This window comes from Lynx rufus, unplaced genomic scaffold (assembly GCF_022079265.1).
Source record: "Lynx rufus isolate CCGP_SWC_20201006 ecotype Redwood Valley unplaced genomic scaffold, mLynRuf1.p SCAF_1, whole genome shotgun sequence".
Classification (NCBI taxonomy): Eukaryota; Metazoa; Chordata; class Mammalia; order Carnivora; family Felidae; genus Lynx; species Lynx rufus.
Genome location: NW_025814823.1, coordinates 176,549,371 through 176,572,422, shown reverse-complemented (window position 1 = coordinate 176,572,422; position 23,052 = coordinate 176,549,371). Strand labels below are relative to the sequence as shown.

Here is a 23,052-nt window from a genome sequence, read left to right as displayed (position 1 = left end):
TATATTCTGGATTAGGGAACACCTGGGGAATTGCTAAGGGCCAGTTGGAGTGTTTCTGGATGTGTTCTATCTCATTGATTTTTGATAGCTGCCTTAAATTTTTCTTATTTCCAAAACTAATAAAGCCTCTGTTTTCATGTAGGAATAGGCCTGTCTTTAAAAGGTTATCATTTTCTTCTCAGTTAGTCAGCATGGAGGAAGAGGATCTTCTCATTCATTTATTTCTCTTCCCCTTCTGCCTTCCTTCTCTTCTCCAGTTTCTGGGAAAGAACAGCCAGCCGTAACTATTGGATTAGAAGTCATTTCAGAACCCCATGAGATGCTCTCATGTAGTCTGCCACATGTAGTTTGAAAATTCTTCCTAGAGTTTCTGGTTCATCCCTCAAGAGAGTGGTGCCCTTGATTCCTTGAGATATTTGTCGGTCAGTCAGTTAACTGTTTTGTGGAACACTCATTACTCACCACCCACTGATTAGCTGAGTGGTTCCTGGAATTTGTGATTCAAAAATCTGTGACATTTGAAAAAGAATTTGGGATTTGGAACTATAGGTTGCCAACCTTAAATTAAACTTTATGAAAAATATATTGCATTATCCTTATCTGTTTTTATTTATCTGTATTCTGAAGGTCTCAGTTATTCTGCATTGTATGTTTTGTACTACATAGAATTAAGCACAGCACAGAACCCTTCCTTCATCTTCCCTAGCCCCTTTATTTTAGGATTCAACAACTTATACACTTAAGATGTTAAAATGGAATTTACTTGGCAGTTAGAGGGAAAAAGATTAACAATATCTAAACACAGGAGTTAATGAATTCATCATTTCTGCTAAAGATCAAGCACCCAAATATAAAAGACCACACTGAGAGGGACATCCCTAAGACATCCCCAAGTGGAAAATGAACCAAGTCATGGAAAACTGAGATAGCCCCAAGAGCTAACAAAGAGCAAAAAATTTTAATTTTGATGGACTCCCAATTTGCCCATTTTTCTTTTTATATTTTATATTTTTTGTGTTCTGAGAAATTTAGCCAACTTCAAAATGCAAATATTTTCTTGTATGTTTTCTCCTAGCATTCCTATAGTTTTAGGTTCTACATTTAGGTTTATGGTCCATTTTAGGTTAATTTTTATTTATGGTGTGGAGTGAGAATTGATGTTCATTTTTATCCATATGAATATTCAGTTGATCAAGCACCATTCATTAAAAAGATTTTCCTTTTCCCATTCAATTATTTTTTCATCTCTGCCAGATCAGTTGACCCTATATGTATGAGTCTACTTCTGGACTCTGTATTCTGTTCCATTGATCATTTGTCTACCTTTATGTGAATACAAACTATTTTGATTTCTGTAATTTTATAGTAAATCTTAAAGTCGGGTAAGTTTAAGTCCTTGTTAATCCTACAATTTTGTTTTTTCAAAATTACGTTGGCTATTCTGTGTCATTTACGTGACCATATACATTTTGGAATCTCTTTTTACAAAAAAGCTTACTGAAATTTTGATTGGGATTGCTTTCAATCTGTAGATCAATTTGGAGAGAACTACCATCTTAACAAAATGGAGTCTTCTAATCCATGAACTTGGTATCTCTTTCCATTTATTAGGTCTTCCTTAATTTCTTTGTGCCTTGTTGTATGGCTTTCAGTGTGGAATGCGTAACATCTTTTGTTCTGTTACTGGCTATTTAATATTTTTTGGTGCTCTGTAAATGGAATCTTTTTTGAAATCTGTTTTCTTAAATTTTTTGTTTTAATGTTTTATTTTTGAGAGAGAGAGTGCAAGCAGGGGAGGGGCAGAGAGAGAGGGAAACAAAATCTGAAGCAAGCTCCAGGATCTGAGCTGTCAGCACAGAACCCTTTGTGGGGCTTGAACTCACAAACCACAAGATCATGACCTGAGCCAAAGTCAGACAATCAACTGAGCCACCCAGGCACCCCTAATTTTTAAAAAATTTTTTAATGTTTATTTCTTTTTTGAGAGAGAGATAGAGTGACAGAGCATGAGCAGGGGAGGGACAGAGACACACACAGAATCTGAAGCAGGCTCCAGGCTCTGAGCTGTCAGCACAGAGCCCGACGCGGGCTTGAACCCACAAACCATGAGATTATGACCTGAGCCAAAGTCAGATGCTTAACCAACTGAGCCACCCAGGTGCCCCTGGGCACCCCTATTTTTTTTTTAATGTTTATTTTTGAGAGAGAGAGAGAGACAGAGCGTGATTGGGGGAGGGTCAGAGGCAGATGGAGACACAGAATCCAAAGCAGACCCCAGGCTCCAAGCTGTCAGCACAGAGCCCAACACGAGGCTCTCCGTGAGATCATGGCCTGAGCTGAAGTCAGCCACTTAACTGACTGAGCCACCCAGGTGCCCGTGAAATTTTAAAAGTAATTTTAAAAGTAAAATTTTAAAACTCTTTAAAAAGAAATTTTAAAAGTAAAATTTTAAAACTCTTTGCTGCTAATATATAAAATGGATTTTTATATATTATTCTTGTATCTTGTCATCTTGCTAAATTTATTAGTTCCAGTGTAGGTATGTAGATGCCCTGGGATTTTCTGTTTGAGCAGTCATCATCTGCAAATAGGGATGGCTTTATTTTTTCTTTCCTGTGTGTGTGTGTGTGTTTTTAATGTTTATTTTTGAGAGAGAGAGTGAAAGCAGGGTAGGGGCAGAGAGAGAGGGGGACAGAGGATCTGAAGTCTGCTCCATGCTGAGAGTAGTGAGCCTGATGTAGGGCTTGAACTCACAAACTGTCAGATCATGACCTAAGCCAAAACCAAGAGCTGGATGCTGAACCGATTGAGCCACCCAGGCTGTTTTTTCTTTTTTTTCAGATATTTTTTCTTTTTTTCTTTTCTGATATTTATGCCTTTCATTTTCTTGCCTTATTGCAATATCTAAGACATTGGATAGACATGGTGATTGTCTTGTTTGCAATCTCAGGGAAGGGAACCTTTCACCTTAAAGTATGATGTTGGTGGTAGGCTTTTTTGTAAGATGATACCCTGTATCACTTTAACTAAGTTGTCTTCTTTTCCTAGTTTCATTTATCTTGAATGGTGTTGAATAATTGTTATATGCTCTTTTTTGCATCTATTGGAACAGTCATGTTGTTCTCCTTTATTCTGGTAACATATCACGTATTTACCTCTTAATATGGTGAATTACATTAATTGATTTTTGATTATTAAACTAACCTTGCATTCTTAGAATAAACTCTACTTGGTTATAATTTAGTTTCCTTTGTATATTAGAGTCTATTGCAAATATTCTATAAGATTCTATTCCAAAACTTTAAGTTGGATTCTGTTGCTAATATTTTGTTAAGAATTTGATGTCTATATTCAAGAGAGACATTGGTCTGTGATTTTTTTTTGTAATATCTTTGTCAGGTTTTGGTATTTGGACTATTTTGGCTTTATAGAATGAATTAGGCCATGATCTTTCTTCCACTTTTCTGAAAAGTTTGAGAAGAACAATTTTGTTTCTTCATTGTATATTTGATGTAGTTTTCCATTAAAACCCTCTGGGTTTTCTTTTGGGAATAAATTTTGGATAAATTAATACTTTTACTACAAATAGGGTGTTCATATTTTTCATTTCTTCTTGTGTCAGTTTTGTTAAGTTGCATTTTCAAGAAATGTGACCATTTTTTACCAAATTGTTGAGTTTGTTGGCATAGTATTATTCTTTCAATGGCTCTAGATTCTTAAGTGACAATCCCTTTTTCATTCCATGTCAATCCAAAAGGTGGAACCCCTTTTTCATTCCAATCAATCATATAGGTGATTGATCTATTTAGCTGGGGTTGGTTGGGGGTGGGAGTGGATATCAATTTTGTTGATCTTTTTAAGGAACCATTTTGGGCTTTGTTACTTTTCTCTCTTGTATGTTTGTGTTGTTTTATTGATTTCTGCCCTTTATGATTTCTCTCCTTCTATTTACTTTTGGTTAACTCTTCTTTCTTTCTTTCTTTCTTTCTTTCTTTCTTTCCTTCCTTCTTTTTTCTTTTAAAGCTTCTTAAGGTGGGGATATTTGTTTTTAAAGTTTTGTCTTTGGAGGACTTGAAGGACTTCATTTGATTTATTTAATAAACATGTATTAACATCTATGATTTGATATACAGGCACTATTATAGGTCTTAAAGCCATGAAGACAAGTAAGGAAATTGCTTATAGGATAGTATACATTGATACATGCCTACAGTGTGTTATCGAAAATGGCACATCATTTGAAGTTAGTCCCTTTGGATAAGAAAGCTTATAACCATTACTACTTAATATTTTCTTACACATTTTCCATTTTTTAACCAAATAACTGTTACTACATAATAAAAAGCAAATTCTTCCATGTCAGTGACATGTTCCAAGTGTCTTGTTCTGTCTTACAGATAATTTATTGTTTGTAATCAACTCCATCAAGCAAGAGATTGTAAATCGAGTACAGAATCCAAGAGAGGAGAGAGGACCCAACATGGGGCAGAAGCTTGAAATGCTCATTAAGGATACTCTTGGTAAGAAGAATATTGGAAAAATTAATAACAGTAACATGTAGTGTAAGATATATGATTTAAGGAGATACTAAGTTCTTTTAAGGAAAAACCCAAATGCTTTTATTGTAGTTACTTTTCTTTACGAGTTGTTTTGTCTTTTGAGATTTTGCATTCATAAACATGTATTGCTGGTTACCACAATTTGTTATTTATACTTCATTACTGAACTATTTTAACACTTAGGAAAGATGAACTTCTAGCAACTTTACCTTTTGTGAGGAAAGGAAAGATCCCTGAGCTGTCAAGCCTGTAATTTGTACTTTGGTGGAGGTTCTTATCTGTACATTTACTCAGTAGTACATTTCACGGGATTCTAATAAACTTAGTTGTGTGGTTTTCCCTGGACAGATTATATAACATGGGGAGGAACAGAGAGGCAGGCCTCCAGAAATCAAGTAGAGGAATACCTGATGGAGGAAAGAGGGAGATAATACAGACATGAGAACTCTAGAGGTGCTGGAGCTTAGGGGCCATAGGAGCAGATTACCTTGGGAGTAGCATCCCAGGACATTGCAGCATAGTGCAATCTGTGAGAACCTTGAAGCATCATAAAATTGGTTCAGCTGTTTCATATGTTCTTTAACAATATTTATTCTAGGACGGTCTTTTAAAAACTGGTTCTTATGTAGTCATTATGTAGAGTGACATACTTCAGCTATCTGAGAATTTTCTTCCAGTTCATTTTTCCCCAGGATGCTGATTGTGTATTGAATCAGGTCACTCAAAAGAATTAGAGCTTACTTTTTTTTTAAGTTTATTTATTTATTTTGAGAGAGAGGGAGAGAGAGAGAGCAAGCAGGGGAGGGGGCAGAGAGAGAGAGAGGAAGAGAGAGAATCCCAAGCAGGCTCTTCACTGTCAGTGGGGACCCCAGCTTGGGGCTCAAACTCACAAACTGTGAGACCGTGACCTGAGATGAAACCAAGAGCCAACCGTTGAACCGATTGAGCCACCCAGGTGCCCCTAGAGCTTACTTTTTAATAATTATTTAGTTCCTTACCTGAATTCTAGAGTAATAAACACTATAAATCATTCTATTTTCTTAAAACTGTAAATATCTCAGAATTTTTTTTACATTTCTGTTAAGACAATTTTTCTTACTTTTAGTTACTATAAATTCATTCAAAGTTTTTTCAGTGCCTGCTATATGGCCCAGTGTGGGGGGATATAGGGTTGAATAACAGACTTGGTCACTAGTCTAAAAATGGAAGACCAAGAATAAACAGAAAAAAATAACAAATTGTGGCAATCACTGTGAAGAAATCAAGATGTTTCCATGGAGTGAAGTGAGCAACAGTTTATTTCTATTTATTTATTTATTTACTTATTTATTTATTTAAAAAAAATTTTTTTAACGTTTATTTATTTTTGAGACAGAGAGAGACAGAGCATGAACGGGGGAGGGGCAGAGAGAGAGGGAGACACAGAATCTGAAACAGGCTCCAGGCTCTGAGCCATCAGCCCAGAATCCGATATTTATTTATTTAATATAATTTATTGTCAAATTGGCTAACATACAGTGTGTAAAGTGTGCTCTTGGTTTTTGGGATAGATTCTCATGGTTCATTGAACAGTTTATTTCTATTTATACAGAAATACTTCTCACAGCTACCAAAATGATTGCATTTTCTTTGATTAAAAATAAATGCAGATTGAATGCTTCAATGCATGTGTCCACAATGCATGTTTCTGATGGTCTTTGAAATTATTAGTTTCTCTTTGTCAGCATTGTGTTCATACTGAAGGTAAAATATTCTAGTATATTTGAAAGGTAGTTTGGAAATCATTGGTAAAATTAGCAATGCATATAGATATTAGCAAAATAGTTTCATAAAGTTTGGCAACATTTATGCTTGAAGGCCAAAGGAGAAGGTTTGTAAGTGAGATCAAGGGCCAGGAAAGAGGGCTTCCTCGGGTGTTCGGAAGGGATAAACAGCTAACATTTACTGGGTACTTACTATGACCTAGGACCTGTCTGCTAAGGTTGTTTAGTCATTTACTTTCACAGTTCTGTGAAGGAGGTATTATTACTCTAGTTTTACAAATAGGAATTAGAAAACACAGCAAGGTATTAAAGTATCTTATGAGTCCCACAATCAATAAGTGGCCGAACCAGGAGTAGAAGTTCTTTAAGTTCCAGTGCTCACACTGCCTCCACATACCATCATTGAGCCCTATCATCTGACTCTCATCTCTGTAGTCTGACCTGAATAGTTTATCATTGGCCCCCTAATCGCTTCATCCAGTAGGCCTACTTGAGAATTTTTTTCTTGACACTCATTATAACATTTGGCACTTTTGAGTATTTTTCTGGAAACATTTTCTTTATTTTAAGATCTGCATGCCTTGTTTCCTATCTTTTTACCAAAAAACAAACAAACCAAAAAAAAAAACCAAACAAACACTAGTGGTGTCTCTGTGGCTCTGGCAAAACCAGTGGTCTGAAAATTAAAGTCATGTTTCCAAAAAACAGAAGTTTGTTTATTGTAGTGGTTAAAATCGGAGTATTTGAAATCAGTTCTAGATTGAACTCCTGGCCCTACTACATACTACATGAGGACCCTACGAAAGTGACTTCACTTCCCTCAACCTAATTTTGTTCATCTATAAAATATGGACAATTGTGTGGATTAATTGAGAAGAGTGCATATAAAACACTTAGCACCCTGCTGAGCACATAAATTCTCAATATTCCATAAGTGTTAGCTGTTGATGTTACCATATTACATCTTAACCATTTAGGTTTTTTTCTTTTTTCTTAAAAGTTTTATTTCCACCTTATTCCTAAAATCCATCATTCATATTTTAGAAAATTGAAGATTTTTTTCATGACAAAGTCAATTAAAATTAGTCAAATGCTTAAGTTGCATGTTCACAACATATTAACCTGATAATTATTTGTGATATAATTGGCTAACAAGATAGATCTAATTTTTCTATTTAGGTATTCCAAACAGTATAACATTTCAGTGATTACTGCTTATCAGTAATTAATAATTCTTTTTTGCTAAGTTTTGGGAAATGACTTATAGTTACTAGGTAAGTTCACAGAATAATAAAATGAATATGTAATTATTATATTTACAGAATTACCTTTTCAAAAATAGAGTTGTACATATGTATCAAAATAGAGTAATGCAAAATGAAACAAAACTAAGAACTGTATATTTATACAGAAAATAAACAGTAAAGGGGTTCTTGGGTGGCTCAGTTGGTTAAACGGCTGACTTCAGTTCAGGTCATGATCTCGTGGTTTGAGTTCGAGCCCTGCATTGGGCTCTGTGGTGACAGCTCAGAGCCTGGGGCCTGCTTCCGATTCTGTGTCTCCCTCTCTCTCCACCCCTCCCCTGCTTGGTCTCTCTTTCTCTCTCTCAAAACTAATAAACATTAAAAAAAATTTTTTTTTAAACACAAAAAACCCAAGATCACCTCAATTACCCAAAATACAAGATGAGATTGAAAAACTACCATTCATTTAAAAAAATAAAAAAATAAAACAGTATGAAAGATCAGAAGTTTATTTTGAACAAAACTATATTTATGTAGAAAACACTTAGGTGAAGAGTGGATTCTAACTATCAATATTTTCCTAAACAACCAGTTACTTTTTACCTCATGTAGATTAATTCAGTATGCAAATAGGAAGTCCTGGTGAATTTACTTGACTTTTTCTTCAAATGGATTGATGCTGTTTTAATATTTTATGTATTCTTTCAGTGCCTTTCTGTCTTTAATGTTCTTTAAAATAATTTTCAGTTCTTTTATTAGGTAGAGGGAGGAACTTAATATTACAAGTAAAGATTCTTTTTACCTTTTTAGTTTTTAATTTAAAGGCCTTATATATTGATAAACGTGTATATAAAGGTCAATTTCAAATTCCTTGACTCACATTTTCTTTCCTTTAAAAAAATTTTCTTGGGGCGCCTGGGTGGCGCAGTCGGTTAAGCGTCCAACTTCAGCCAGGTCACGATCTCGCGGTCCGTGAGTTCGAGCCCCGCGTCGGGCTCTGGGCTGATGGCTCAGAGCCTGGAGCCTGTTTCCGATTCTGTGTCTCCCTCTCTCTCTGCCCCTCCCCCGTTCATGCTCTGTCTCTCTCTGTCCCAAAAATAAATAAACGTTGAAAAAAAAAAAAAATTTAAGGGGCGCCTGGGTGGCGCAGTCGGTAAAGCGTCCGACTTCAGCCAGGTCACGATCTCGCGGTCCGTGAGTTCGAGCCCCGCGTCAGGCTCTGGGCTGATGGCTCAGAGCCTGGAGCCTGTTTCCAATTCTGTGTCTCCCTCTCTCTCTGCCCCTCCCCCGTTCATGCTCTGTCTCTCTCTGTCCCAAAAATAAATAAAAAACGTTGAAAAAAAAAAATTTAAAAAAAAAAAATTAAAAAAAAAATTTTCTTTAATGTTTGTGTATTATTTTTTTTCTTATATGAAATTTATTGTCAAATTGGTTTCCATACAACACCCAGTGCTCATCCCAAAAGGTGCCCTCTTCAATACCCATCACCCACCCTCCCCTCCCTCCCACCCCCCATCAACCCTCAGTTTGTTCTCAGTTTTTAACAGTCTCTTATGCTTTGGCTCTCTCCCACTCTAACCTCTTTTTTTTTTGTTCCTTCCCCTCCCCCATGGGTTCCTGTTAAGTTTCTCAGGATCCACATAAGAGTGAAACCATATGGTATCTGTCTTTCTTTGTATGGCTTATTTCACTTAGCATAACACTCTCCAGTTCCATCCACGTTGCTACAAAAGGCCATATTTCATTTTTTCTCATTGCCACGTAGTATTCCATTGTGTATATAAACCACAATTTCTTTATCCATTCATCAGTTGATGGACATTTAGGCTCTTTCCATAATTTGGCTATTGTTGAGAGTGCTGCTATGAACATTGGGGTACAAGTGCCCCTATGCATCAGTACTCCTGTATCCCTTGGATAAATACCTAGCAGTGCTATTGCTGGGTCATAGGGTAGGTCTATTTTTAATTTTCTGAGGAACCTCCACACTGCTTTCCAGAGTGGCTGCACCAATTTGCATTCCCACCAACAGTGCAAGAGGGTTCCCGTTTTTCCACATCCTCTCCAGCATCTATAGTCTCCTGATTTGTTCATTTTGGCCACTCTGACTGGCGTGAGGTGATACCTGAGTGTGGTTTTGATTTGTATTTCCCTGATAAGGAGCGACGCTGAACATCTTTTCATGTGCCTGTTGGCCATCCGGATGTCTTCTTTAGAGAAGTGTCTATTCATGTCTTCTGCCCATTTCTTCACTGGGTTATTTGTTTTTTGGGTGTGGAGTTTGGTGAGCTCTAAAAATATGGAACGCTTCACGAATTTGCGTGTCATCCTTGCGCAGGGGCCATGCTAATCTTCTCTGTATCGTTCCAATTTTAGTATATGTGCTGCCGAAGCGAGCACTGTGTATTATTTTTAAGAGAGAGAGAGAGAGAGAGCACGAGCAGGGGAGGGGCAGAGAGAGAGAGGGAGACACAGAATCTGAAGCAGGCTCCAGGCTCTGAGCTGTCAGCACAGAGCCCCACGTGGGGCTCAAACTCACAAACCCTGAGATCATGACCTGAGGCTAAGTCGGATGTTTAACCAACTGAGCCACCAGGTGCCCCTTTCCTTGAGTATTTAAATATGCTTCTCCGTTTTTTTTGGGGGGGGGGCATAATATGTTTCTGTTAAAAAGCTAATAATTGCCTAGTTTTTTTTTTTTCTCCTTATAGGTCATTTGCTATTTTTGCCAAGTTGTCAACAGGATTTTTTCTTTTTTTTTCTTTTTTTAATGTTTATTTTATTTTTGAGAGAGGGAGACCACTAGTGGAGGAGGGGACAGAGGATCCAAAGTGGGCTCCACACTGACAGCAGTGAGCTCCACACGGGGTTCAAACTCTCGAACCCACGAGATCATGACCTGAGCCAAAGTCAGATGCTAACCTGAGCCATCCAGGCACCCTTTTCTTTTCCTTTAAATCCCAGTAATTTCACTAGACTTTGTCTTGGAGTTGGTCATTTTAGGTTGATATTGTCATGTGTGTACTGTGCTCTTTCAAATATTACTATTTGACCTGTTTCCTTGCTTTGTTTTGTTTTTGTTGTTCAGGGAATTATTATTTGTGGGTTGGACCTTCTTTGCCTAGCTTCGGTATTTCCTATGTATATTTAGTTTTTTATCAGTTTTTTGCTTCTTAATTTCTTTTTTTATTTTAAAATTGTTTCTTGGGGCGCCTGGGTGGCGCAGTCGGTTGGGCGTCCGACTTCAGCCAGGTCACGATCTCGCGGTCCGTGAGTTCGAGCCCCGCGTCAGGCTCTGGGCTGATGGCCCGGAGCCTGGAGCCTGTTTCCGATTCTGTGTCTCCCTCTCTCTCTGCCCCTCTCCCGTTCATGCTCTGTCTCTCTCTGTCCCAAAAATAAATAAACGTTGAAAAAAAAAAAAAAAAAATTTAAAATTGTTTCTTGTTTGCACCTCCATGTCTCTTGAAAGCATTATTGTTGTGTTTATTTGCTGCTCTTGTATTTTTTGGTTTTTTCTTAATTTCAGAAATTAATTTTTCTTCCAGTTTTTTTCTGAGTTCTGTCACCTTATTTCTGAGTTTTTCTATTTCTGATTTATGTTGTCCCTTCATGTAACATTTTCTCTAATGTGTTTTAGTTCATTTTGAATATCCTTGCGTTCGTTCTGAAATAATAGTAGGTTCTGACCCTTTGGGATAATAATAAAGGATATATATGGTCGTTTTGTGGTCATATCTGCTAGGATATTCATTGTTTGTAAGAATATTCTTCTCTTTTTTCTTATAATAACTTTGTATGGGATTTTTGACCTTGATATTTTTCTATTCATTTGTATGTGAATTTGGTTTTTCTGAACTTTGAAAGTTTGGTTCACAATAGCTTTCCTGACTTCAGGCTTTACAGAGTTCTCTGTTTTTGTTAATATAAAACTATGTTTTGTATTCATTTATGAGATGGTGTATAGTCTAGCCACAAGAAGGGGACACAGGAGAGGAGCAGGAAGAAAGCTTATCCTAGAGAAACAAAGTCACCACATGCCACAAGGGGGCCACATGAAGGAAGCACTAAGGGAGAAGACTCAACAAAGCAGGTAGGGAAGAGACAGAGAAGAGAGAGAGACATGGAGTGGGAGAAAAACAAAGGAACCTGGGGACAAGTGCCTTTATTGGATGCTGAGGTGATATGCAAAAGCAAAGGGTGGGAGGCAATTTTTTTGGTACATTTGTATGTCACTAGCCCACAGTCAAGTGAGGGCAAGAAGAACTTGTGGCAGGGCAGGTGCACAGGGCAGCTTGCTTTCTGAAATTTCTTGTTCTCTGCTCCTCTCCCATTTTATCTGCACCGTCTCTTTCTTTCATATCTATTGTTCCTGTCTTACTCAATTTTGATTCTTACCAATCCTGGCTCTTCTCATGCAAGGGAGTCCTGGTTGGTCAGTTTTTAGTTCACAGAGGCTAGACTGCTCCAGCCCCTCAACACCTTACTGCGGGCTCCTTGCACTCACCTTGTACTCACTATTCATTTGGACAAAAATCCCTCACGGCTTCAGCTGTGTTCTCATGTTGGTTTCCTGTGGCTTCCAATGCATAACCTGTTGCCTATTTTATGCTTTTGTTCTCAGGTCCAATTACTCCCTTTTGACTCATCCTACACAAATGTTGGTAATGTTAATACCATGGAGGTCTTGTCACTTTTGATAGTTTGTTTGAACCCTTTCGGATTTTGAGGTTTGTGGAGATCACTTGTTAATGTTTTCCATGGGTTTATGGTTTTTCTGCTTAATCTCTTTATATGGGGAACTGAGATTAAAAATCTATACAGCTTTGTAACAGTCTTTTCAGAATTCCTCTCTGGAGCAGTTTAAATAAGTTGGAGTTTCTTTTTCTTAAAGATTTGGTAGAATACTCTTTCAAACTGTCTCATCCTGTGTGTTTTTTTGTGATTAACTCTTTGAAAACTTTCTGTGTTCTCTCTGATAATTTGTATGTTAGATTACAAGCTCTTCTGGAGTCAGTTTTGATAATTTATATATTCCTAGAAAATTACCCACTTCCTCCATGCCCTCAAATTTATTAAAATTATCTTCATACTCCTCTGTATCCGTGGCTAGTGCTTCATTTTCATTTGTTTATGTCTACTGTGTTCACCTTCACTTCTTGAATTGGTTAATTACAGGTGGTTCTGCTTCCCTCCCCTCGCCCCACCCAAACAACCAGCTCTTGAATTTGTCAGTTCTTCTGATTAGATGTTAGTTGCTTAATTCACTTCTTTTTATTCTTTCTTGTTCATTATATAGTTAAAAACCTTTGAAATTTCTTCTGAGTGCTGCGTTAGCTATATCCCAAATTCTGATGTCATATTTCATTGTTTTCTGAATACTTTGAAATTTTATGCTTGATTTACTCTGTGACCCAAGAATTGCTTGAGAGAGATTTAAAATTTTCCAGAAGGTAGATATTATTATTTTCTAGTTTTGTTATTAACTATTCTTTTTGTGTGTGTGATTTAAGATTTTTTTAAGCTATCTAACATGATTACATTTATTTATATTTGTTACATTTATTACAACCTATTTAAATGTTCTGTGGGCACTTGAAAAGCAGATACATTTATTATGTTAAGACTCCCATTATATTGGAGCACCTGGTGGCTTGGTTAAACGTCTGACTTTGGCTCATGTCATGACCTCACAGCTTGTGAATTTGAGCCCCACCTCTGCTGTTCAGCACTGAGCCAGCTTTGACTCCCCTACCCCTGCCCTGCTCATGCTCTCTCTCTCAAAAAATAAACTTAGTAAAAAAAAGACTCCATTATATGTTGGTTAGGTCATCTTAATTAGGTCTCTTTTTCCTTTTCATTTTTGTAGGGGTGTCCATTTACTCTATGTAAAACTGAGAATGAGCACCCACCACTAACGTATTTCATTTTTTCTCCTCTATTTTCCGAGGTTTTGCTTTTGAATGCTGGAGTGCTTGAATGGGAATCCTTACCAGTAGATCTTTATTATGAATTGTAATCTTTACATCATGAAGCATACTTCTTTTGTCTTATTAATAGCTTTTTCTCTGAATTCAGTCTTGTCTGATATTATAATCATAAATACAGCTTTCTTACTATTTATATTTGCTTAGTATACCTTTGCCTACTCTTTTATTTTCAGTGTTTCTGAATCACTTCATACTAGACACATCTCTTTTAAAAACATTTAAATTCAAATTTAATTTTGATAAGCATATTATAAAATTCACTTTTAGATTTTTATATATACCATATAGTCCTTTATTTGTCAGACTGGGAGTTTTTCTTTAATAGGTGAGTTGAACTCATTTTTTATTTATTGATACATGTTTGATTTTAGTTTTGTCATCAAAAAATCTGTTAGCCTTTGTTCATATGGCTGTTGCCTTTTTATATCATTCACTATATGATCCATTATTATAGTTTCAGTATGTGTTCTTTGATAATTTGTAAGCTCTGCATTGTTACCTTGTGAGTTGACTTTTTTAGTTATAACGTATATATTTTTTCCCTTAACTTTTCATTTAAGAAAAGTAGAAATAGTACACTGAACATCTGCTTATCATTCAGCTAGATTCACCAGTTGTTAATATTTTGCTGCACTTGCTTTATTTGGATATCTACTTATTTTCATTCCTAAGTATCTGAAGGTAACTTCTAAACATACCCTTCATCCCTAACTACTTCAGCATGTATTTCTTGAGAACAAGGACATTCTGAGAATAAGGCACAATACCATTTTCACATCCAAGTACTTCAACATTGATACAATATCTATGTGGAGTCCATATTTAAACTTCCCCATTTGTCTCAATAATGTCCCTTAGAGCCTTTTTGGTTTTGATCCATTAACTACCATGCATTACATTTATTTATATCATTTTTCTCCTTTAATCTAGATCAGTCTCCCAGTGTTGTGTTTATTTTTTCCTATGAAAAATCTAGGTAGCTGTTCTTGTAAAATGTCCCAACATCTGGAGTTGTCTGTTTCCTCATGATTACATGCAGTTAAATTTTCTTGGCAAGAATCTTCATAGGTGATTATCCTTCTCATTCCATCAGTCAAGAGGCACATATATCAGTTTGTCCCATTATTGGTCATGTTAGATTTAGTCACATGATTGAGGTAGTGTCAATTGTCTGGTTTTTTTACAGTATCTTTTGACTTCTTCCTGGGAGCAGTGACTAGATATTTTTCTATTTCCATCTTGTTTTAATCATTTATTTTCTCATTACTTTTAAAACGTGCTTATACCTCTGTTATTTGACTTATTTTTTTTTTTGAGTTTTTTTTTTTAATGTTTTATTTATTTTTGAGACAGAGACAGACAGGGCATGAACGAGGGAGGGTCAGAGAGAGAGGGAGACACAGAATCTGAAGCAGGCTCCAGGCTCTGAGCTGTCAGCACAGAGCCCGATGCGGGGCTCGAACTCATGGACTGTGAGATCGTGACCTGAGCTGAAGTCGGCTGCTCAACCGACTGAGCCACCCAGGCGCCCCTTGAGGTTTTTTTAATGTTTATTTATTTTTGACAGAGAGACAGAGACAGAGAATGAGCAGGGGAGGGGCAGAGAGAAAGGGAGACAAAGAATCCAAAGCAGGTTCCAGGCTCTGAGCTATCAGCACAGAGCCCGATGTGGGGCTCGAACTCACAGACCACGACATCATGACCCGCCTGAGCCACTCAGGCACCCCTGTTATTTGACTTACTGATTTTGAAGTATCTTTTGACTTCAGCTGTAGGAGATGAGGGAGATGAAAAACTCAACATACACTGTCTTCTACCTTTTTTCCCCTCTTCTCTTCCAACTTTTGTTTATTCATTCACTTTCTTTAAAATGAAGAAAAGTCGGGGGGGGGGGGCACCTGGGTGGCTCAGTCGGTTAAGCGGCCGAATTTGGCTCGGGTCATGATTTCGCGGTCCATGAGTTCGAACCTCGCGTCGGGCTCTGTGCTGACAGCTCAGAGCCTGGAACCTGTTTCAGATTCTGTGTCTCCCTCTCTCTGACCCTCCCCCGTTCATGCACTGTCTCTCTCTGTCTCAAAAATAAAGGTTAAAAAAAATTTTTTTAATAAAAAAAGGGAACATAAACTTAATCCAGTAGTTCTAAAAATTACTGAAAACATCCCTCAGATCAGAGTTTTCAGTTACATGGGTGAAACCCATCCATGGGATGCACAGAGGCTGGAGAAGTTGGAAGAGACTGGCTGAAAAAACAGAGCAAACATGCTGGGCTGGGGAACAATGCTTGTTGGTGGGTGTGGGGTTTGGGCTTGGACTATTTTTTGGAACCTATTACCTGTCATCTCCCCCACTTAAAAATGGTGATTAACCATTCTTCATTATTGGTTTGACCTTTCTAATCTAAAAATTATAGGCTCTGGAGCACCTGGGTAGCTCAGTCAGTTAAGCATCTGACTCTTGGTTTCAGCTCAGGTCATGATCTCATGGTCTTGGGATCAAGCCCCGTGTTGGGGTCTGTGCTGAGCATGGAGCCTACTTGGGATTCTCTCTCTCTCCCCCCCCACCCTGCCCTTCGTCCCCCCCTTCTCTCTGCCCTCCCCTACCCCCATCTCTCTCAAAATAAATACACATTTTAAAACTGTAGGCTCTAATCTGATGAGGAGATTGAATTTCTATAGTAGCAAGCAGCTGAGTACTCATCTAGGACTGGTATCAAGCTGGGGGCCACCCCTGACCCTCAGACCTGCCTACGTCTCACGTTCCATCTACGCCATCGCCAATTCTGTGCCTGAGTGTGCCTTATTTCTTTTTCCTAGGTCTCCCAGTGGCTGGGCAAACCTCAGAATTTGTTAACCAAGTGTTAGAGAAGACGGCAGAAGGCAATCCCACTGGAGGCCTTGTAGGACTAAGGATACCAACATCAAAAGTGTAATCAGCCTCATTGGACCACTGGTCAGAAATATCTGTGTTTGTCACATTATTCATTGTAAATTTTCATTCTGTTTTGCATGTCAGTTTAGCATTATGTAAACATTGATTAGGTTACATTGTTTTAAGAACTAAGTAGCATAAGTGAAGCATGATCCAAAATACTTGATTATTGCATTTTCAGAGCATAAACCATGGTTAAAACTGCTACTGGCATCAGAATTGGAACGTGTACATTTAAGTAAACGTTTAGGTACAGATTGCGAAAATCTGTTAAAGTCAAACAAGTTTCGGAGGAGTGAAGATATTAGTAAATGCCAAATACTGTGGCAGGTTTATGCTCTGAACCACACAAAAAAATTGAGGAAGCATTTTTTTAAACAGTCCGTTTAGATTGTTTTTAGAATTATTCCTTCTGTTCTGATTTTTCCACAACCATTAATCTCACTTGTACATGGCACAACCCAGCACTCATGCCCATGTGCCATATTAGAAGTTCATTTTCCGAGCTCAATATGGTATATATAAATATATATATAGATATATATATAATGTCTGTGCAAGTAAGAAAAAAAAGCATATTCTTTGTGCCTTGTATTTTGGGGAAACTATAAAACTGGTAATATTTTGTATGATGAAAACCCTACTGAGGAGAAACAAGATATATAGATGGAGAAATTATGGGGTTTAAATGTTTTTTTGTTCCAACTCTTTTTCAAATTTTTTGAATGTATATAGGACTATGTTGAAATGTAGATATATGCCACAGAGTCTGTGTATTGTATAAAAAACAAAACAAAAAAACAAACAAAAAAAAGATGGCTCTAGAAAACTCCTATTTCGGTACTTGACCGGAAGAAGACAAATACTTGCACATTATTGCGATTGTTTTATTTTTTGTACCAAAGACAAATGCAACTGATATGGCAAACTGCCAGTCTAAGTAAAGTTTTGCACAGCTTACATGATACTGTATGAATGTATGAAAAACAAAGGAAAAAAAACCCAGAAAAATGAAAAGGTCAGGGTTAGGGATCTTACTGAACTGTGAATCTTATTTCTGTTTGGGTCCAATTATCTACAGAAGGAGCATCCACACATACAGATATTATTTTGCCGTTCCTCTCATTCGCTTCCATAGTAGATAAGTTGGTGGCCATTTAGATGTCCGTAAGTCTTTTTATTTCTGCACTTATTGTAGGAAATTTTAATATATTTCATTTTAGTAAGCTATTGGTAAAATAGTTTTTGACCTTGAAAATTAAAGTTTATTTAGCTTATTGTAGTATACTTCCACCAAACAACCAAAATACAGATTATTTTTATTGTATTATATATATATATATGTAAAGAAAGAAAAAAAAGCTAAAAATATCTAATTCTTTAGTTGCCACTTTTCCAATCAATGTATTATTGTGCATGTAATATTTTCAAAGATCAACACAAGCTTAAAACAAAAACAATTTATAGATTTTTATATTTTTGTACAGGTATTTTCAAACTAGCTTCTTCAAACTTACATGTGACTTCTTCTATGTTTCTAGAACTGAGAAATAATTAACACATTTAGTTTTTAGGTGCTCTTTTTTGCTCACATAAAACAGCTTCATTAGTCAGTGTTTTAACTATGTTAAAGCTTTACCTCTTGATGAGAAATTTCTTGTGTCAAGGCAGCATTATAAACCTTCCCCACAGATCTTTCCATTCTGTCTCTCTTACTGTTGATTCTCAAATCTTGTGTTTTGAACTCTGAAAACTGGTGGCTTAAAAACTATACTTAAAAAAACAAAAAAAAAATCCTATCTAGCCCAGAAAAAATACCAAAAATTTCAGACCTAGCTGCTGGGAAAGTATCTATTTCTCCAACCATTTCTCCGTTACTCCCTGGAGAATTTATTCCTTAATTATATTTTGTTTTTACAGTGTGTTTCCTTTTCTTCTACTTTATTCCCCCAACCCTCACCGCTATTTGTAAGCTGTAGCATATGAAGCTATAGCTTATAAAGGCTTGATTCTAAAACACACAGTAACAACTGAACTATGTCCTTATATGCTTCTTTGACATCATGAAAAGGAAACTCAGAAAAGGATTAACACCTTAGCTGAACTGTGATACACAAGATTTTCCTGTGTGCTTGGTGGAAATGTACCTGGTCAGTGCATTCATGCTCAACAGGCGATAAGCTCAGATCTAATGGTTTAATAGAACGTAAGTTCATTGTTTAAAGTTTTTCCTCTTCAGGTGGGAGAAGGCAGAGCACAGGCTTATAACTTGGAAGTATCTGAAGTTTTGACAGAGTGTGTTTAGTAGATTGAAACATGTTCCAAAATACGGCAGTTTTGCAATCAGGTGAAAATCACTTCATGATAGAGATTCAGCTGATGAGGTTTATAAAATTGCCCCTTTCTAGCTGCTCTGTTAGGAATTCTGGTTTTTGATACTTTTTTCCTGTCTGCAAACCAGAATTTGATTTTTTGGTCTTGCATTTCAGAAAAAAAAAAAAAAGACTTTGAATCTGTTTAGTAGATTCCATATCCTTGCATTTCAGTGTTTTATATGTACTACTTAAGTTAAATAGTTTAAAAGCTTTTAAATAGTTGAGCTTTTTAATGTTGACACTTTATTTTGTACCTATTTATATATGTATGTATATCTTAGAAAAGCACTTTGTTAAAAAAAAATTGCATTTTATATGATTCCTGCCATTTGCTGCTAAATCTGGGCTGGTCAGAATGCTGCAGCGATACTTGATCTAAATAAAAAAAAAACCTGGCAGTAAAATGTAGAGTGAAAGTTAAATCCTCTTGCTGTTTTAACTTTATCATAAAGATGACATAGGCAAGCTGTGCAGCTTTACATTTTAACCAGGGGACTCTGTGGCATTTAAAACCGTCTAGAAATGGTTGTACTTTAATGCCAGTAATAATCTGCTTCCTCTATTGTCATTCAAATATATACGTTTAGTGTATCACACAACAGATCTTATAAGGGTAACGTAAAAACCCCAACAATTGTACATGTTCTGTTTTTGAAAATTGTGGCATGTATTTTTGGGCGAAGATCATTAGAGAAGAGCTCTCTAAAGGTTTTCTGTGTTCATACATGGTATACAGATAGCTCATAATGAAGTCCAGAATCTTACTTTAAGTGAAGGCATTGTGAATTCACCTCAAGTAAACCCATTGTTCCAAAAGCAATTATAAACTTTGACTCGAGTACTACTATGATTTAAGAAAAAAAATACAAAAAACGTTCTTCCTCGTTTCAGATACACTGGATTCTTTATAGAGTTTGTCTCCATATGAAAGCATGCTGTCCAGTTGTTCTTGTTAAGATCTTGTCTGAGTTTTGAATTGGGTGCCACACTTTTTCAGTCAATATGATTGCTTGTCCTACTGTACCATGTATGATTCTTGTCCTTTCCTATATCCTTCATGACAGATTATGATGTGGCTTTATATTGTGCCTTACTTGTACATTGAAACTGAACATCTTCATTCCCTTCCACTTCCTAAATCTTTCACTTTGACCTTTTTGGTAAGAGAATCAGAGCAATTATAAAAACATCGTGAAGGATTTCAGATGGGTATGGTTTCAAATTCCCTCTCTTCACAGTTATTTTATATTTGTATGGAAGACCAGTTTTGAATGGTCTTTAAATATGAGAGGGAAAGACTTAGCAGTAATTTCACTACATCCCTTTTTTCTGACTTTCATGAATTTGTCCTACATCTTCTTTCTGATGCTTGACTTTATTTGCTCCGTAGCAATAGTCTGCATTTAAAGAAAGGTGTGTTCAGTTCATCAGCTTGAAATTGACTATTTCATCTTTCCAGAATTTTTTAGGAGAAGAATACCCGTTTTGTTTGTTTTATAAAACAGATGACAAGTCTCTTTAAAAGAAACAGAAGTACAGTACTTTTGAAATACAATGCTGTTAGTTTGGATTTCTTTTTTTATATATACTATTCATACAATTATCTGATGTTTGCCTTCATTAATAAAGCTGTTAGTTTATTCACCAAAATGTCAAGAATGGATGTGCTTTTCTTTATTCCATACATTTAAAAATATTTTAGCTGCTAAGATTTAGTTAACTTTCTAAGAAACAAATTCAAGTTGCCTTCAGCAGGAATTAACAAAAGCTTATGTTCCCTTTCTTTATATAGTCTTCCTAAAATTCTGTTCAAGTATTTTCTAGTTAATTATGTAAGAGAATGTTAGCATCTCTCCAAATCTTGAAACTTGAATTTTGAGAATGCATTGAATTATGCTTTCAGTGTTAAAGTAAAAGGTTTCAATTATCCTTCTAGTGAAGTCGATTGTGGAATACCATTTCCCATGGAACTGAGGCCATTTCCACAACTTTGCACAGAATTGCAGTCTTGTTCTTCCCTTGGATCATGACAAATAAGTCTCACACAGTGCCGTAATACTTGTGGATTCTTTTGTAATCTTTGTAATCTTAATAAGGGCATTATGAGAAGATGACTCCATGTTTTTTTAATATTTCAAACACATTGGGATGGAACAATGAATGTCCGCTGTAGGAACAGTTGTTTCGTTTTAAGGAATAAGCATGTTGGGAAAAGATGATGAAAATGTACTACTGACAGTTTTACACTTCCATAGGCGAGTGGGATTATGTGTTGAAGCATAATCCTCATGCTTAGTAAACTGACTGAAATTGTAGAAATTACACCTAGGAACTGAATGATGCCAAATTGCCATTTTTCTTTAGAAAAGAGAGGTTTGGGTGTAGTGGTGAGGGACTAGAACCTTAAAACTGCTTCCAAACTGTTATCTTGGAATCGAAGACTTGGTGACTAGCGAAGAACACGAGGGTCCGGTATCTCAGTGTGCCAAGTTCAGGTGAACTAGGTTTGCCTCTTTCATAACCATGTAAACACAATGGTGTGTAGGTAATTAAATTCTGGGTGTATGGGAGCGGGACGGACTACTGTGTCTTGCCCTTCGCCCTTTGTTTTTTTCGGAACCAAATAACAGAAATGTGTATGTGTGTACTGTATCTGCCTTCTCCACCGCATCTTTATGACACTGTATTCCGCTGCCTGCTTTTTTTTTTTTTTTAACCTTCTTTCCCTAGGATTTGTCCTCCAACTTAGCATTTGTGATTAACAGTTGATACTAGGGCTGACCGCACATGAGAAGTCACAAGAGAAGAGCGGAAGGGCAAGAATTCAGAGCATTCGTTCATACAATGTGGCAACCTCTTTTGCGTAGTGGCGTAGGATCCTGTTTGTAATGCTATCATAAATATTCTGTAGTTTTGTTTCCCCATTCCCCCAACTGGAGCTATGAAACTTATTGGATTCAGTCTTGTCTTTTGTCTAGAAAGAATTTTATCTTGTTGACGCATGAGCTGTTTAAAAATTATTCTATTAAATGTTGGTTAATAGTTGTGCAGTTTTTCTTTTCAGAAGAAGAGGCAATTCAAATGTTGCCTTTGTTTTCTGTCACCTTCCAACCCCCCAGCACTTCTAGTCAGATACAGATTCATCAGTGTATGCAACATCCTTTGTAATTTAAAATAAAAAAAAGATGAAAAGGTTTTGAATTGTTTGCCTCATGTTTTCGCCCTTCCCTTCTCTGTTGCTTTTCTGTCGTTTACCAAGGTGGCTAACCATCTCCTCGTCTGCAAAGAAATTGCAAACTAAAGACAGCAGTGAACTGTGGATTGTGCTGCCCCTCTCTTGGTGTAGGGCATAAAGAGCTAACGTTTTGGACGCTTCGGGCTTTTTCAGTACTCTAGTGAAAGTTAGTGATTATGGAAAATTATTTGTTGATGAAAACATTTGCATTCTTCATAGTTTGGAACATAGTTTAGTTTACATGTATTTTTCGTCTTTGATTCTTCAGGCAAGCAAGGGAAATAAAATGTTTCAAGTCTCTCCTGACTTAAACATTTGTATGTGCTTGTATGTTTAATCAAAGTACGTCTCTGAGATAGGCTGGGTATATACACAGAGCCTTAAGTGAGGGGACCTGAGTGAACACCACCGTGGCACTGTGTTCCTTCAGCCAACAAACATTTGTTTAGCCCATGCTCCGCCAAGACTTGTGCCAGGTACGGACTGTAAAGAGATTAGAGAGACATCCAGGAACTCCTGAGGTTGCTGAGGGGAGGCAGCATGTGAACAGGATCGTGGAACAAGACAAGAGCTGTTACAAATGGAAAGGGTTCTGGGTACGTTATTGGCCGAGATACTTGCAAGGATGCGGGTACCACATCCAGTAGGGTATGTTAGGGAAGAATTGACAGGCTTGTGTTCGTGATGTCCCAGGACTCTTGCAAAAAGCTCTTTTTGCTTCATTCAAGGGATATTGGGGCCATCAGAGAGCAAAGTGGACATGGCCTCTCAGGGACTGGTTCTGCTTCAGGACTTGACCTCCATCCCAGGAGCCTCTGTCACGGTCTGGGAACTTTTAAGGAGTTGGGTGAGCCAAGTCAGTATAGTCCTTAGGAAACCAAACCTTTTGTGGGTAGCACCTAGTTAAATGGGTTGTTCGGTTGTCCCTCCTCACCCAGTGATTTCAGAACCAGGAGAGCTC

At 36.9% G+C, this 23,052-nt stretch overlaps 1 protein-coding gene and 1 non-coding gene across 2 annotated transcripts in view; one reads left to right on the top strand and one right to left on the bottom strand.

The window, feature by feature from the left end:
- Nucleotides 1–22,052, top strand: part of CREBRF (CREB3 regulatory factor) — a 59,675-nt gene extending 37,623 nt beyond the window's left edge. Inside the window, exons 8-9 of the mRNA XM_047091055.1 lie at nt 4,398–4,520; nt 16,367–22,052. Of these exons, the coding sequence (XP_046947011.1) occupies nt 4,398–4,520; nt 16,367–16,482 (239 nt within the window). The 3' untranslated portion in view covers nt 16,483–22,052. The remainder of the gene's footprint in view (nt 1–4,397; nt 4,521–16,366) is intronic.
- On the bottom strand, nt 9,860–9,966 carry LOC124522954 (U6 spliceosomal RNA). The gene has a single exon (XR_006964874.1). It is a non-coding gene; the product is annotated as a U6 spliceosomal RNA (small nuclear RNA).
- Nucleotides 22,053–23,052: the final 1,000 nt, after the last annotated feature.